The sequence below is a fragment of the Lycium ferocissimum genome, chromosome 6 (assembly GCF_029784015.1).
Source record: "Lycium ferocissimum isolate CSIRO_LF1 chromosome 6, AGI_CSIRO_Lferr_CH_V1, whole genome shotgun sequence".
Classification (NCBI taxonomy): Eukaryota; Viridiplantae; Streptophyta; class Magnoliopsida; order Solanales; family Solanaceae; genus Lycium; species Lycium ferocissimum.
In genome coordinates, this window is record NC_081347.1 from 64932830 (window position 1) to 64949089 (window position 16260).

At 35.1% G+C, this 16260-nt stretch overlaps 1 protein-coding gene across 3 annotated transcripts in view; it reads left to right on the forward strand.

Moving 5' to 3' along the window:
- The first annotated feature begins 417 nt into the window (after nucleotides 1–417).
- Nucleotides 418–16260, forward strand: part of LOC132060046 (probable protein arginine N-methyltransferase 6) — a 53157-nt gene continuing 37314 nt past the window's right edge. The window contains exons 1-13 of one of the 3 annotated variants that reach the window (XR_009415872.1): nucleotides 418–688; nucleotides 2959–3024; nucleotides 3194–3262; nucleotides 4000–4035; nucleotides 6070–6135; nucleotides 6677–6745; nucleotides 6962–7039; nucleotides 7530–7608; nucleotides 8402–8496; nucleotides 10186–10270; nucleotides 10486–10694; nucleotides 11214–11332; nucleotides 11437–11557. Coding sequence is in view for 1 of the 3 variants with exons in the window: in XM_059452910.1 (XP_059308893.1) it covers nucleotides 425–688; nucleotides 2959–3024; nucleotides 3194–3262; nucleotides 4000–4035; nucleotides 6070–6135; nucleotides 6677–6745; nucleotides 6962–7039; nucleotides 7530–7608; nucleotides 8402–8496; nucleotides 10186–10270; nucleotides 10486–10694; nucleotides 11214–11332; nucleotides 11437–11479 (1278 nt within the window). In the remaining 2 variants the exon portion in view is untranslated. Of the gene's footprint in view, nucleotides 689–2958; nucleotides 3025–3193; nucleotides 3263–3999; nucleotides 4036–6069; nucleotides 6136–6676; nucleotides 6746–6961; nucleotides 7040–7529; nucleotides 7609–8401; nucleotides 8497–10185; nucleotides 10271–10485; nucleotides 10695–11213; nucleotides 11333–11436; nucleotides 11832–16260 lie in introns of those variants that run through there. The other 2 variants (XR_009415873.1, XM_059452910.1) reach the window with 2 other exon arrangements.

Below are 16260 nucleotides of genomic sequence, written 5' to 3' on the forward strand. Positions count from 1 at the left end.
TTAATACTAGTTTTACACATTCACACCTGACCCGAATTTATGAAGTGTTACAATTATCCAACTTTCAGTCCATATTTGCCCTAGGTGAATACTCCCTCCAGGTAAAAAAGAGTGTCCACTTAATCTTTTTTCTTAGGTCAAAAATAGTGTCCACTTATCAAATCAAAAGAAAGAATTAACTCAAATAACAATGCCTATTTAATTAAGACAGTTTAGTCAGATTAGTTATTTTTGTCTAGAAATTAATATTTTCTTAATGGGCGTGCAAATAGTTAAGTAGATAGTTTTTTGATCCGGGGGTAGTATTATTTTCTTCCCATTTAAATCTGATACACTCATTAAACCCTTCTCCTTTCTCTTTTCTTTTAATATTTACTCCTATACAGTTTGGGCCAACCAAAAACAAAAAAAAAAACAAAAAAAAATGTTGCAACCAACAGACGGCGGTTACACAAACGGCTACCACAACCACGATGGCGGCGCCGCCGGTAATCGAGTACGGAGGTGCAGCCGCGGCAGGACACGTGGCGGCCGTAGAGGTGGTGGTAGCGACGGTGGTGCTAGGGTTTATCAACAGCAGCATGGAGATGAGGAGGAGAGGGAAAAACCTGCAGTTCCTTGCACGGATTTCGATACGGCGTATTTCCATTCGTATGCTCATGTTGGCATTCATGAAGAGATGATTAAGGTATGAGTAGTGATAATGTTTAAAAGAGTATTTGTGGTTATATTGTGGAGTTGTACTACATTAAATTGGTGTTGTTTAGTAATTATATAGTACTTACTCTGTTTTAGTTTAAGTGTCTTAGTTTGACTGGACACAGAGTTTAATGCGAAACAAAGGTAGTTACATTGTGGGGTTTTACTACATTGAATTGGTGTAGTTTAGTAGTTATATACTACTTACTCTGTTTCAGTTTAAGTGTCTTAGTTTGACTGGGGCACAGAGTTTAAGAAATAAAGGAGTTACATTGTGGAGTTGTACTATATTGAATTGGTGTAGTTTAGTAGTTATATAGTACTTACTCTGTTTCAATTTAACTGTCTTAGTTTGACTGGACATAGAGTTTAATAAGAAACAAAGGTAGTTACATTGTGGAGTTGTACTACATTGAATTGTTGTAGTTTAATAGTTATATACTTACTTTGTTTCAATTTAAGTGTCTTAGCTTGACTGAGGCACGGAGTTTAAGAAACAGAGGTAGTTACCTTATGATTAAGGTACCATAATAATGTTTAAACAGTCTCGTGGCTATATTGTGGAATTGTACTACATTAAATTAGTGTAGTTTAGTCGTTGTATACTTACTCTGTCTCATTTTAAGTGACTTAGTTTGACTGGGGCACGGAGTTTTAGTAGTTGTATACTTACTCTGTCTCAATTTAAGTGACTTAGTTTGACTGGGGCACGGAGTTTAAGAAACAAAGATAGTTACATTATGATTAAGGTACCATAATAATGTTTAAACAGTCACGTGGTTATATTGTCGAGTTCGACTACATTGAATTGGTGTAGTTTAGTAGTTATATACTTAATTTGTTTCAATTTTAAGTGTCTTAGTTTGACTGGACATGGATCATAAGAAACAAAGATAGTGACATTATGATTAAGGTACCATAATTTTTTTTTTTTTTTTTGATAATGGTAACAGTGATTAAGGTACCATAATAATGTTTAAACAGTATTCGTGGTTATATTGCGGAGCTCTACTACATTACATTGGTGTAGTTTAGTAGTTATATACTTACTCTGTTTCAATTTAAGTGTATTAGTTTGACTTGGTATGGAGTTCAAGAAACAAAGGTAGGTACATTATGATTAAGGTACCATAACGTTTAAACAGTCTCGTGGTTATATTGCGGATCTAGAAGTATAAGTTAGTGGTTTTGGGAGTTGTACTACATTGAATTGGTATAGTTCAGCAGTTATATACTCACTTCGTCCCAATTTAAGGGGCCGTTTGGTAGCTGGATAGATTTATACACGTATTAGTAATGTAAGGATTAATTATGAGGGAATCTATGTATTATTTTATGCGGGGTTTAGTTATTCCACCTTCTATCCTGCATAAAATAATACATATATTCCCTCGTAACTTATACATGTATTAGTTATGCGGATTTTTAAATTGCAAACCAAACACCATATAAGTTGTGTTGAATTGTATACATAGCAAAAGAATGCTGCCAAACATGCTTATGCATATTTAATACATGAATAACTTAGCTTTTAACCAGCTACCAAACGAGCCCTTAATTTCCTTGTTACATTGCGAGTAGACATAACAGATAGAATAAAAATAGGATTTTTGTAATGGAAGGTGTTATAGGAGCATGCCAGACTGGGTTGGCATGTGTACATGTCTATATACATCCACCAGAATCAATTTTTAGGGAGCGTAGAGCTTGAGGAGCTGAGCTTGCAGAGTTATAATCTCTGCTGCATTGTATATAATGGTAACGATTTGGAACGGAGTCTAAGATGCTAATTTGACTTGTATACTATACTGTTGATAGTCGAAGAAAATATCAATTTAATGGATAGTTTGATAAAGAAAACATCATATAAAAGTTTGAATATCTTAATGAATTTGAATTCTTGAAATTATGGAAGTCATATCGAAAAGGAATGGTGTTAAATATTTTGGGACATTCTGAAAAGTAAAGTGTGTCGTCTAAATTGCAAGAGAAAATGTTACTATGCAGAAGTCGAAGTAATAAGTTTGGGATTTATCGCATGCTTCGTAGGATATATCTTATAATTCTAGGATTACTGTCGTTGAAAAGATGTTGTCTTTGCCAGGCTGGATCACATTTAAAATTCATTTTTTAATCCTTGTTTTTGTAAGCGAAGTTAATTATTTTGCTTGGTTTTGAACTTCGATTTCCCTTTTCCCTTGTGGTTATGCTTTCAAATATATCCAGATGTACATGTTAATTTATGGGTGGAATTCGCAGGACCGTGTGCGGACTGACAGTTATAGGAATGCAATTTTTCAGCATCAAAACTTCATTGCTGGAAAAGTAAGTCGACTATCTAAATAGTTCCTTGTGCACCAGATGATATCCTAAAATTTATCAAATCTGTATTGCTACTTAAGTCTTTCACGATTCTTTAATTTCTTTATAATTCATCACAGAGTTGAATCAGTCTCGTCTATGCCTATGGTATAATTAAATTTACTTTATCCAGGTTGTTGTTGATGTTGGATGTGGCACTGGCATCCTATCTATATTTTGTGCGCAGGCGGGTGCAAGACGTGTAAGATATCTTTAAGTCCTTTTCAGCTGAAATTTCATCAATCTGAGTTCAGTTACCTGAGTGAATTGTTATTTCCATGGCTCTTTTTAACTTATAAGGAAATATTATGAACTTATGTATGTATTCAAATAGACAAATTCATCTACCTACTACTGCTGGATGTAATCTGTTCTAAATAGTAGAAGTACTGTGAATAGTCAATGCGTTAAATCGCAACACGTTTCGTATTTGTCACTGAAATATTAACCTAACGTAGATGCCTGTGCTGGATTGCAGTCAACATATCCTGTATCTTTGCAGTATGCACATTCTTTTTGGTACATAACAGTGTCAAATTCAATTTATGGGGCACCAGCAGGGTGCCAAACCATGTAAAGTCGGCGGATGCAAGAACATGCTTTTGTACATGCTTTTTTTTTGAGACTGGTTGTTTCCTCAGCCATTTTGCACAAGAGCAGCTATGCTCATTTATTCTCTCTCTATTAGTTTACACACTATGATAGTTTTAGAATGTTCATTGAGCTCAATTGCTTTTGGGAAGTTCCATGTTTCTTCCTTTTCAAAAATAAGGTTGCATCTTTGGTGTGTTATACTTTCTTTCTACCATGGTTTTAGTGGACCAAGTGAAGTCCTGACCTCTTCTTGATGCAAATTGAACTTGTTTGCTTCAATTGGTATTTCCTTTAATTTGATGTTCCAGATATAAAACTTATCAGATATATGTTCTTTTATCCCAGGTGTATGCTGTTGATGCAAGCGATATAGCTGTCCAGGTACTTGTTTGCTTCTGTTAGAAGATGTCATTGACTAGTATTTAGATTCTACAATGCGTATTACGGTAATGTTTCCCTGCACATTTCACATGGTTGATGAGTTCTGGGAGAATTGTCTGCTTCAATATGGTGCTCATGCTGGTAATGCGTCATTTAGAAAGGCTTGCAGAACCTTCAAATACTCCTTTTTTAAGTTAACCTTTTATCTGATAAGTTTGTAAAGAAGTTGCAGTGAGGGAACTGAGGACAATGACGGTGCATGATGTTGTTCTACTACTTAAAGATTTCAAATACTTATGATTTAAATCATTGTTTATCAATTTGGAAAGCGGTAAACCTTCAATATTCTAACACGGTGATAAGTTCTCTAAAGAACTTTACATTTTACCTTATTAAAAAAAAAAAGTTTCTCTAAAGAACTCCCAGTTGCCGAACTGAGGACAATTTGTGCAGTATGTAGTTGTACAGCCAAAGACTATTCAAGGAAAGAGTATTTCTTTTCGGTTTTTGTATGTTGGTAGCATGAAACAAATGTGTTTCATGGAAAGACTGAAGAAACTATTCCATGCGACGACTCCCGGAAAAACTGAGAAAAGGTGGAGTGATAGGTGACACTTATGAGTTTGAAGAGAACGGACTGGCATTTAAGGTCAAAACAAAATGTTTTTGACAGAAGTAGTATGTGATAATGCACTTGCAAATATGCTTGAATATACATAGGTCTGTGAGTTATTATAGGACATCCTTGCTGATATTGTAAATTCAGTCATTTGACAAAGTCTAGATGCATGACCAAGCAACTTAACCCTTCTAAGGCAGATGATTTTTCTATAAACACTAGCATAGAGCCATACCCTTACTTTGGTCTGCCTCTAATAGTATTAGCTCAGGAGTGAGCATTGCATTCCATAAGCAAGCAGACAAATTTTTGATATGAAAAAAAGAAGCAAAGAAATATTCATGGGCCAAAAATATTTGTTACTCCACACCTTTGTTGTGTCGACTGGAGTATATTACTGGGTTATGTTGATTCATCTTTTTTCTTCACCAGATCCGTGTCAATCTGACATGGTGGTGGTGTTGGTACGGTAAAGAGCTTATCAAAGTCTATGTACTTTGAACATGAGTTGAAACCAAAATGGTGGAGAGAAGAAGATGACAACAAGGATAAAGAAGAAAAAAGAAAATAACTTAGTTAGACATAGGGCTGAGATGGTGTGGGATGAGGTTGCTGTTGTGGCTTGCCTTGCCGGTTTTCCCTAGGGTGTTGAGGAGGATATAGGGGAAAAAAAAGTCTCTTGGGTCAAGGAGGGCCTAGGATGACATGGGTTTCAAGTGGAGTTAGGGTTATGTATTAAAGCTGGGTGTGGTGAAGGCAGAGGGCAGAAAGCATGATGGTAGAATCGACTGAAAGAGTAAAGGGGAAACTGATCTCAGGATACCAAAATATAATATTAATATTATAAAAAAATAAAAGAAAAATTGACACCACTTGATAAAGAATTCTCCCTGGTTCATTGGGTAAGCACGAAATTTGGTTTATAGAGGGTGGAGGTACAAACCTCAACATTTCTTTTTAATAAATATTTGAGCGAGCCTTTTTTGTTAAAAAGTTGAGGTTAAGCTGGACCTGTTCTAGCTTAAGATTTAACAAAAGCCAATGGGCCAAGGCTCATCCTTGTTTGCAAAAGTTATTAATATGATTTGTTTGTTCTTTTGCTTCTATAAATGTCGACACCGCTTGCAAAAAATTCTTGTTTAGGCCACTGATTTAGATCATTATAAAAGTATTTTTTTTACGTTCATTTTCTTTACTTTCAACAATGTCACTTAGACTGAACCTCTGAGATTCCTGCCATTGTCTATCCTTTATTTCCGAAAATGTATAAACATTATCCAAACCATAATAGACGGAAGAAACGCTCTAGTAGCTGGACATTCTTAAGATCTCTTCCACTGTTTTTTCCTACAGGAACTATGTGAAATAATTGAACTTGAACTTCGTTTGACATCCCCTTTTTTATGGTTCACCAGGCGAATGAAATTGTGAAGGCAAACAACCTATCTGACAAAGTTATTGTTTTACATGGGCGGGTCGAGGTATGTTCTAGTCTAAACATTTGCTTCTTCCCTTGTTTTGGCTACTTAGAGTTGATGACTTGATGTTATTCACCATTAGAAGTATGGCTTCTTCTGTTTTCTTAAGTTGAGTGAAATTTATCTTTTCATAGAGGGAAGTGAAAATCCTTAAATTCAATTCACATGTATCTGAAAGAATTGCCAGGTAAAAAAAATAAAAATAAAAATAAAAATAGAAGAACCTCTAATCAATTCCTCATGCTCAAGTGTTTGTTTTGGGCTCTAACATCATTTTTTAATTTGGCATTAACTTACTACCTAATCCCCATGCCCGTCAAACATCGAGAAAGACAACATATTGTAATGTTCTTACTACATATGAAATTCCGTAGTTGTCATCAATGGAAATGTCGTCATTTCTAATTTCGTCGTAATTGAATCTCTTTATAATGGATGAGTATTCTCTTGTTATTGTATAGATTTTTTCATTGTGACTAAGGACACATCCATATGAGTTGACTATGGTGACTAATGACAATATCATAATTTTTGGTTAGTTCAGGATGTTGAAATTGATGAAGAAGTTGATGTTATAGTTTCAGAATGGATGGGTTACATGCTTCTTTACGAGGTAATCCAATACAGACAGGCTCATTCATATGCTTCTCTTATAGACATCTATTGAAAAAAAATTCTTCTCTTTCTGACGAAGGCTGACCTGGCACCGAGGCGTGCCTACATCTAGTTTGGTCTTCACATGTTTTATCTTTTAAATGTATTATGAGGGAGTCATGACTTCTTAACTTTTCCATTTATTACACCACACGGAATATGCTTGTCCTTGCAGAGCATGCTGGGGAGCGTTATCACTGCTAGGGACCGCTGGCTGAAACCAGGAGGTCTTATTCTTCCATCACATGCAACGGTAATTGCTCCATTCCCTAATTAGTTTGAGCTTGGATTTTTTTTTTTCTGGGGGTTGTCTTCTCTCTGTGTGTGTGTATTATCCTCCTTTTGCTTCCTTTATTTGAGTGAATAGTGTATTTATATTATCAGAATTTAGTTTCAGATATTTTGTAGTTATGTGACAAAGATTCAGATATTCCGTAGTTATGCGTCAAATCCACAATGTTAGCATCTGCTTCATATTTTACTCATTGAAGAAATCACATGATGATACTTATAGTGCCAAAGAAGTAATGAAGCAGTTGTATAGTGAATGGTGATTGATTCATTTAGAATAAGACAAGAAAAGCCCTTGGAACTGATACTAATGCTACTGTATTGTTCGCCTAGAACAAGTCCTAAGGATCCAGACCCGGAGTCTGATGATTATGAATAGCCTTTGGTTTTCCACCACTTAATGATTTGAAAGGGTAGAAAATCATTTTAATATCTGTTTCTTCTCTCTGCAGCTCTACATGGCACCTGTGACACATCCAGATCGGTATAGTGAAAGCGTTGATTTCTGGCGTAATGTTTATGGGATAGACAGTGAGTACATGTTGTAAGACTCATGATTATCTCTGTTGTTCTTGTGGTTTATTGGTCGAGGATATCAGTATGATGTTTAGCCATTTCATTAAGTTTGACATGTGAAAGCTCTAAGATTTGATTTATGATATCCTTATTCATTGAGCTGTATTTAAAGCATAACTTCTTTGCTCAACAGTCCAGTTATTTTTCACTTCTCAATCGTTGCCACCCATCTGGATCCCCATATCAGTGAGAATATGTTTAATTTCGATGAAGGATTTTTTTTTTTTTTTTTAACCTGATTGAAACAAAATTATTTTAGTTACTAGCACTGAGTGGCTACATATACTAATCAGTAGTCACACATCGCTTGCACTAACGTAGGACTCAACATTGAATAGCACTGTTTTGCTCTGTGCTTTCCCAATGACCTCTCTTGTACAGTGGTTAAACGTTTTAAATACTAGTGTCTCCAGACTTGCTGGCTTGTGTACCATTTTAATTCATTGGATTGGATAATCTTGATATTATAGGGTTGATTCTCCAGTTGATAGCATTGAAACTGCTGTTTCATTTATTAATCTCCCTTATCCAGTTAAAACATGAAAGGTGTTGTTGTACTGATCACACACATACACACAAAATGGATTTTATCTATGCGGGAGAGCTGTATAGTGAAACATGATCTTAAACTCTGCGTGCGTGAGCAAACAACCCTAAATGAACAAAGTTTAGTTGCTAAATGTTAATGCTTTTGATTATCTATTTTTGCATGTTCTTGAGATTTCAGTTGGAGTTCCATTTTTTGTAGTGTCTGCTATAATGCCGCTAGCAAAGCAGTGCGCATTTGAAGAGCCATCGGTGGAGACAATCACTGTAGAAAATGTTTTGACATGGCCACAAGTGGTTAGTAACATCAAATTCAGTTATTTTTGGGTTTCAAATTGCAATCATTATCTGTGTCACAAACAATTACTTCTTAATCCAAGGAAGTGGATGCATGTATAAGGAGCTATATGAAAGAAAAAATTGTATAATTGAAGTTCAACCATGTAATAAGGGTTACTTGTGCAGATCATTGGATTGTTGGTTTCTGCAGATATAATTGTGTAATCTGGGACATTGGATTGTTGCCCCAAAATATAGAGTCCGGATATGTAGGACTATACATGAGTTCATATTTAGAAGATTGAAATTCCCATTGCTGCTGATTAAGGCTCGGAGGTGTTATACCAATACTCGCTCTTTTCCTTTTTTATTTTTTTATTTTCAGATTTCCACCTAAGGATTGGGGCATGGGGGTAGGGGAGAAGGGGATGAAATAGATCATTCGAATAGAAATGCCTTCCTGGTAAGGGGAACTACATGAAGCAATTTGTAGCCTCTTTATGAGAAGTAAAAAAGCATAATTTAAATTGATAATCATGTGTGAAGAAGGGTCATCCGTAGCTCAACCATTCTGTGCGGGTTCTGTTGGATAGTCATGTAACTTGTAGAGTCCAGAGCTGTAGAAGATGATTCAACCATGTCAATTACTCCCTCCGTCCCAAAAAGCTTGTCTCACTTTCCTTATTAGTTTGTCTCAAAAAGATTGCCACATTTCTATATTTAGAAACAATTTAACTTTATGAGATGATTTATAGCCACACAAATATCTAAGGCTTGTTTTGGATCACATATTAAGTCTTCTAATATTTCTTAAACTCCGTGCCAAGTCAAACTAAGACAATCTTTTTGGGATGGAGGGAGTAATATTTTGTCTTCAAAAGAAAAGAGCCGTGGGACTATATACTAAATATTTGGGATTAAAGAAGCAATTAATGGTTCATGGAAATTAGTTCCTCAGAATAAACACTCACATCTATTATTACAGTAGTGAATCCCCAAGAGGAAAATAAATCTTTTTCCTTTCCTGTTGGAGGTTTTTTTTGGTTTTGGTTTTTTGGCCGGGGGGGGGGGGTGGGGGTGTTATGTAAGGGGGTCAGTCACATGCTTTTAGTTGCTTTGAGTGGTGTAATTCATTACAGTAAAGGTGCTCCTCCAGTGCGTTTTCTCTTGAAAACCAATCTTGAGAGCAGTTTGACTATTCAATTGTGACGAGTAGTTTTATTCTTTTGTTTATTGTTATCTGATATTTATTTTACTTGTTTAGTAATGTCTATTATGTTTGTTGTGTAGTGTTAAGTTATGATTTGATACTCCAATTACTCGTGTATGCTCTCTACCAGCAGAAGGCTGATGTATGTGGTTTGTCCATTTGCATGAATAGCATGCCTTTCAGAAGTTCATGGTAATGTAAGATTCTAGTGATCGTGAAGATGGTAAGGGATCTTGCTTGTGATCATGGTATGGATGTTGTATGAATTGCATCATGCTCCTGAGTCTTCACAGTTATTTTAGCAGACGTAGGGTGTTTGCAGTCTCAAGTATGGTCCGATATTTATATCAAAATCTTCAGGAACATATAATTTTGGATGTTCTGGGCTTGTGTGCCTTATGCTCAATTATTTCCTCTGGTGCTTGTATCGTATGCACTATTGCAGTACTCATCAGCCTTCCTCATTTTGGACTCATTTCCCTTCAACTAAACGGCAGGTGAAGCATGTGGACTGCTATACAGTGACAAGTCAGGAGCTAGAGTCCATCACTGCCAGATTCAAATTTGAGTCAATGATGCGATGTACAACCTCTCTCTCAATAAACATTGTCTGAGTGTGTTGTCCCCGGAACTCATGGCTTTGTTTTATAACATCTGTTTTCTTGTTCCCCCCTTATTTCCCCAAAATTGTGGGTGGAAGATGATGATTCATGCTTTTCTTCGTTAAGTGCTGATACTTTGTTCGTTAATGCTCAATAGTGGTTGTATGACCGGACTCTTTTTTTTTTTTTTTTCAGCACCCTTTCATGGTTTTGCTTTCTGGTTTGATGTGGAGTTTACTGGCCCAGCAGTACTTCATTTGAATAATGGTATGCCACCCTCATTTGTTGAGCCTTCAAACAGTTACAGTCAGGAAGGCAATATACACAGAAAGAAGCGTCCCAATCCTAACGAAGCTCTTGTCTTGTCAACTGCACCAGAGGATCCCCCAACACACTGGCAACAGGTTCTAAAAATACTTTCCCCCCAAAAAAAAAAAAATCTTTGGGTGCTCTCTCTATTATACTCTTTTGTTTTTTGGTTCATCGGAATGGAAGGTAGGCGTAGAAAACAGTTAATTGATTGTCAATCAACGATCTGCAACCAATTTTGGTATCTAATTTTATTAAATGTACACTAGGAAGATATATTTTTCACTGCACTTGTCATAGATGGACCAGTAAATACATACTGAGGGCCTGAGGCCATAAGAAATATGTTTGCTATAGTAGAGAGAGGCTCGGAACTTCTATGCACCTTTCTTTTGTGCTAAAAGCTGAAAATGATGTCTTGAAATTGTCGTTGATAACCCTTTGAGAACTCCAAAGATAATATTGTCAATATTAAGTCTAGATGTATATCTTTGCTTAGCAATCCTGTTTGAAACAAAATTATGGACTTGTGGTTATCTCCTACTATTTTATTAGCTCCTCTGAAGAAATGTGCATGCGCTCATGGTTTTTCATTTTTGATATGAATTTTGCAGACGTTGGTTTACTTCTATGAACCCTTGGACGTGGAGCAAGATCAGGTTATAGAAGGGTCTCTAACATTGTCGCAAAGCAAAGAAAATGCTCGATTTATGAACATCCATCTTGAATATTCGTACGTTTTGGGCCAAAGCTCAATCAAGTCCACACTAGTTTATTTTCAGCTTTTCTGGTATTACCTACAACATTAACTTCCTTTTTGCATTTCTGATCGTGCAGATCTGGTGGACGTTCGTTTGTCAAAGAGTCAGTGATGCGTTAAATCAACATATGAAGTCTTTGTCCCTTTAACCATTATGGTAGTCCTACACAGTTTCTGATGATTCTGGTTGTATTTTAGGTAGGGAAACTTAAGGTGAGATCAGGGCATTTCCACTGCCTTATAACTTAAAAAGTATTGAATGTGAGAAGTTCATTGCATATGCATGTAGTGTATTATGTGAAAACTTATAACATATCATCGCGAGAATATGGGTCTTTCCCTGAGCTGTAATTTATAGAGTAGATGTAGGGTTGGTCTGCCACTGTATTAGAATTTTTGGAGAAGTTAAATTCATTAGGATCTGATAAAGATAAAAAAAGATCTAATTATTTCTTCAGCCACCAGCGTGACATGTTACTCTCTTTATCTTTTTTTATTCTCTCTCTTCCAGTTATTTGGTTAAGAATTCCTCTTCTTAATGTAGCTTTATACTTTGGGGACTGGCCAGGGCAGGGGAAATTTTCAAAAACTAGTAACGGGGGGGTACTGAACCAAAATGCCCTCAAAAAAAAAACGGGGACCAAAAATACCCCAACAAAAAAAAATGTAACGAAAATGCCTTTAGCGCAACGGTTAAAGTGTTAACGGAGATTTGCTCGGTTTCCCTATAGCGCAAGTAATTTTCCCGTGCCCCGTTAACCCTTCTTTCGTTACACTTTTTAAGTGACCATAGATTAATCATCCGAAATTTCAATATTTTATATAGAACCCTACTTATTTTTGTGCGTTTAATTAGGTAGGATCGAATTGTTCTGTTAAAGGTTGAAAAAACGCCATTTTCGTTCAAGGATTGACATTAGCTTGAAGCGAATACTTAAATTTGTTCATTAATAATTAATCAAAAGTTAGTCAAAATGGCGGCAAAAAAAAAAAAAAAAAAACTTAATTAAATTGCATCATTCATAACCTTGAGTAGATGAAAATACTTAACACACTAATTCATTCATTAATAAGAAATTGATATGTTAAAAATAAAAAATGCGTGAAAAAAACTTAATACTTAATTTAATACATCAATTAAGATAAAGATGTGCCACCAATCAGAGGTACTTCCACCACTAAAGTTTCCTCCACCCCGAGAGGTACTTCCACCGCGAGATGTAGTTTGACCACTATGTCGTAAGCGCTTATCATGACCAACATAATTGCAAAAAATGGAACATCCATTTCATTATGAATACGTGAGTATGCATTCTTTCCCGAATTTACGGATAAATGCTTTATTTGCAACCATTGAAAAATCAATAATTCTCACTACCAAGTGGATAGAACCTTCAAAGATACGTTTTTGCATAATTTTCAACGTATACTCGGCCATGTAAGAGGAGGCGTTCTTTCCCATTGTGATAAAACACTTGAAGGCGTGAGAACATGGCATGTGATATGATTGCCACTTGTCGTGTGCACGTTCTTGGAATCTCACAAATTGTGTGAACGTTACCTCCTTTACCTTGGTGCACACTTGTTGTGAGTTCAAATATGCGCCTGCGGGGTTGTACTCCATCCGATCATGTTTTTGAGCCTTATATTTGTGGTACTCGAATAGTTTTAACGGTTTGGCATCCATCTTAGACCTTCTGCACGTACGTGCTTTGGCCTCTTTTGATCTACCGACGAACCGCTCCACAACCTCGCTTAAATGTCATTCTCACCATTGCGGTGACGGGTAGTCCCCGTGCATTTCAACAAGCCATTGAATGACTCGTAGCCGTTTGTTATACCCATCGTCTACCTTCATCCTTGTGTAATGTCCATTTGTCTTTATCAATTGCATTTAACCGAGTGGAAGGCTTCCTCATTCGCCCGCCTAATAATGTCCAAGTTAAAATTCCGATGCTCTGACGGCACTTCGCCCATATCCAATTGCAAAGTGTTGGGATTCGATATGCCTTTTGGAAGTTTGCCTTTAAATGCCTTAAACAATAACGATGGTAGACAAGGGTGGTTGCCACCCCCGCAAATTGAACATATTCTTTATGCCAAAGATTTCGATATCACACATATTCCCATGCGATCCTTAATAACGTGTTTTAAGTAGTCCAAAAACTACTAATGCTCTTTCTTTCATCAGTAGAGGGAATTATCTTTGCACTAAGCTAACGCTATTAGCGACTTTATGTCATATACACATGTGTTCCATCTATTGATAACTGTGTGAGCAAACCCATCAATGCGTAGGTTTGAAGGCCCAAAATACAAAATCGAAAATATTACCGGGCACAATACGATTTGAGCTTCCATTCTTAAGAAAAGCCGCCATGTATCTCGGCAACGTCTTGAAAGAGCCCTCCCAATTGCCGGTAGACATTTACGCCAAGATACGCCTTCCTCGTAGTACGCTTTGTTATATACTTTTTTTATGCCCTTTCAGAAAAATTTGAAATATCGGCATATAACAACGAGGAACATTATATTAACACAAAAAATAAAAGCAACCTTGGGTTTTCTCTAATGTCGCCAACTAATATGCAATCAAATTAGTATCTAGATTGCAATGATCATTTCACCCATATCACAACTCTTTGTGTAGAACTTTGAAATAGTCCACATCTTTTAGCGGAGCATCCATTCGTTGTGACCTTGAGTTTTAGAACTCCTCATTTCATTTATTTCTTTGCAATGTTTTTTTCGAGATGAAAATCATCCCTTTTTCAATATGAGCCTTTTGTTTTCAACGGCTCTTTCCACAAATTTTGCCGAATATGATCATCATCCCTAGTAAAGACAAAAGGCATCGGGCGATCTTCAAGATGATCAAGATATGGGATCTCAAATTGTTTTTGAAATTCATCGTGTCGGATCTGTTATCATGTCTTAACGCTCTACTTGATGTTGACGATTAGTTCCAACCTCAATCTCATGTCACTTTCCTCATCGTCACTTTCCTCCGCATTCATGATGTCACTATATAATTCGGACGCCTTTGCCTATAATTTGGTGCAACCACCACATTCTCCCTACACAAGAAATTAGGGTGTTTTAACTACTACACATCAAATAACACTATTGATGTTAAAAAAAAAATACGTACCGATAGTGCCAAACGATAAGGAATTGAGTGAGGATGTTCCAACCCGATTCATCCATCCCAGGAGACCGTCCGATATGATCCATATCGGTGTATAACCCCTAAATAATATAATCAACGTCATTAGTAGCATTCAAGTGCCATTACACATAATAATAATAATAATAATAATAATAATAATAATAATAATAATAATAATAACAACAATAACAATACTAATAATAATAATAAAACAATACTACTACTAATAATAATAATAATAATAATAATAATAACAACAATAACAATACTAATAATAATAATAATAATAAAAACAATAACAATACTAATAATAATAACAATACTACTACTACTACTAATAATAATAATAATAATAATAACAACAATAACAATACTAATAATAATAACAATACTACTACTACTACTACTAATAATAATAATAATAATAACAATACTACTACTACTACTACTAATAATAATAATAATAATAATAACAATACTACTACTACTAATAATAATAATAATAACAATAATAATAACAATAATAATAATAATAATAATAATAACAACAACAATAACAATACTAATAATAATAATAATAATAATAACAATACTACTACTAATAATAATAACAATACTACTACTACTAATAATAACAATAATAATAATAATAACAATAATAATAATAATAATAATAATAATAATAATAATAATAATAATAACAATTTGTAATCACTTATTATAATAATAATAATAATAACAACAATAACAATACTAATAATAATAATAATAATAATAACAATAATAATACTAATAATAATAATAATAATAATAATAATAACAATACTACTACTACTAATAATAATAATAATAATAATAATAATAATAATAATACTAAAAAGAATGAATATTTATGCTCAGTCAAATTGATGACTTAAACTATAGAGAGGCATTTGGCTAGTCAAAATGCTTTGATAGGTACTCATGTCGTGGTAATTGTGTTGATAAGTAGGTTCCACTTGAGTGACTTCGGCTTTGAATTATAGACGGGGCTTCGAGGAGCCCTACCCATGAATTCAAGTCGATTAATGGGGACCTTCTCTATATACAAGGACGTTTAAAGTTATGCATTTCCTATAATCATAAGGCGCCTTCAAAAAATCGATCAACGATTCATCGTCTTGAATGTACCACCGACCATAACTAGTTACACCTTGCGGCGTAAATGACGTTGGATATTTTCCAATTATATTTAGATCAAAATCACTTCTACTAATTTGTAATCTATTATACAAGGCTTGGAGTAGTTTTGAGAATTTTAAGTCAAGTGGAAACTTAACATGGTATTTTGGGGAAGAATCATAGCGCAAATTATTTTCCTCGAATATAAAATAAAGAAACTTTAATTCTTGGAACATCCGCCATACTTTGAATAATTTAGGAGGAATACAAAACGCAAAAACTAGATGAAACTTTGAATTTTTAACTTTTTTTTTGCGTTATGCGAACTCGGTATTTATAACCAACCAACGCATGCATGCAATTACGGTGTTACGTCTAATCAAATAAGTGTGGAGGCGATGCATAACGCATTATTATGCAACTTTTCAGCGATAATAAAATCATGCGTTATGACGGTATAGCGCGATAAAATAATGCGCTATGACGCTATAGCAAAAAATTATGCGTTATGCCGTTTAACGCATAATTTTTGCGCTATACAAATTCTCCATTGTCACCTCACCTATCAAAC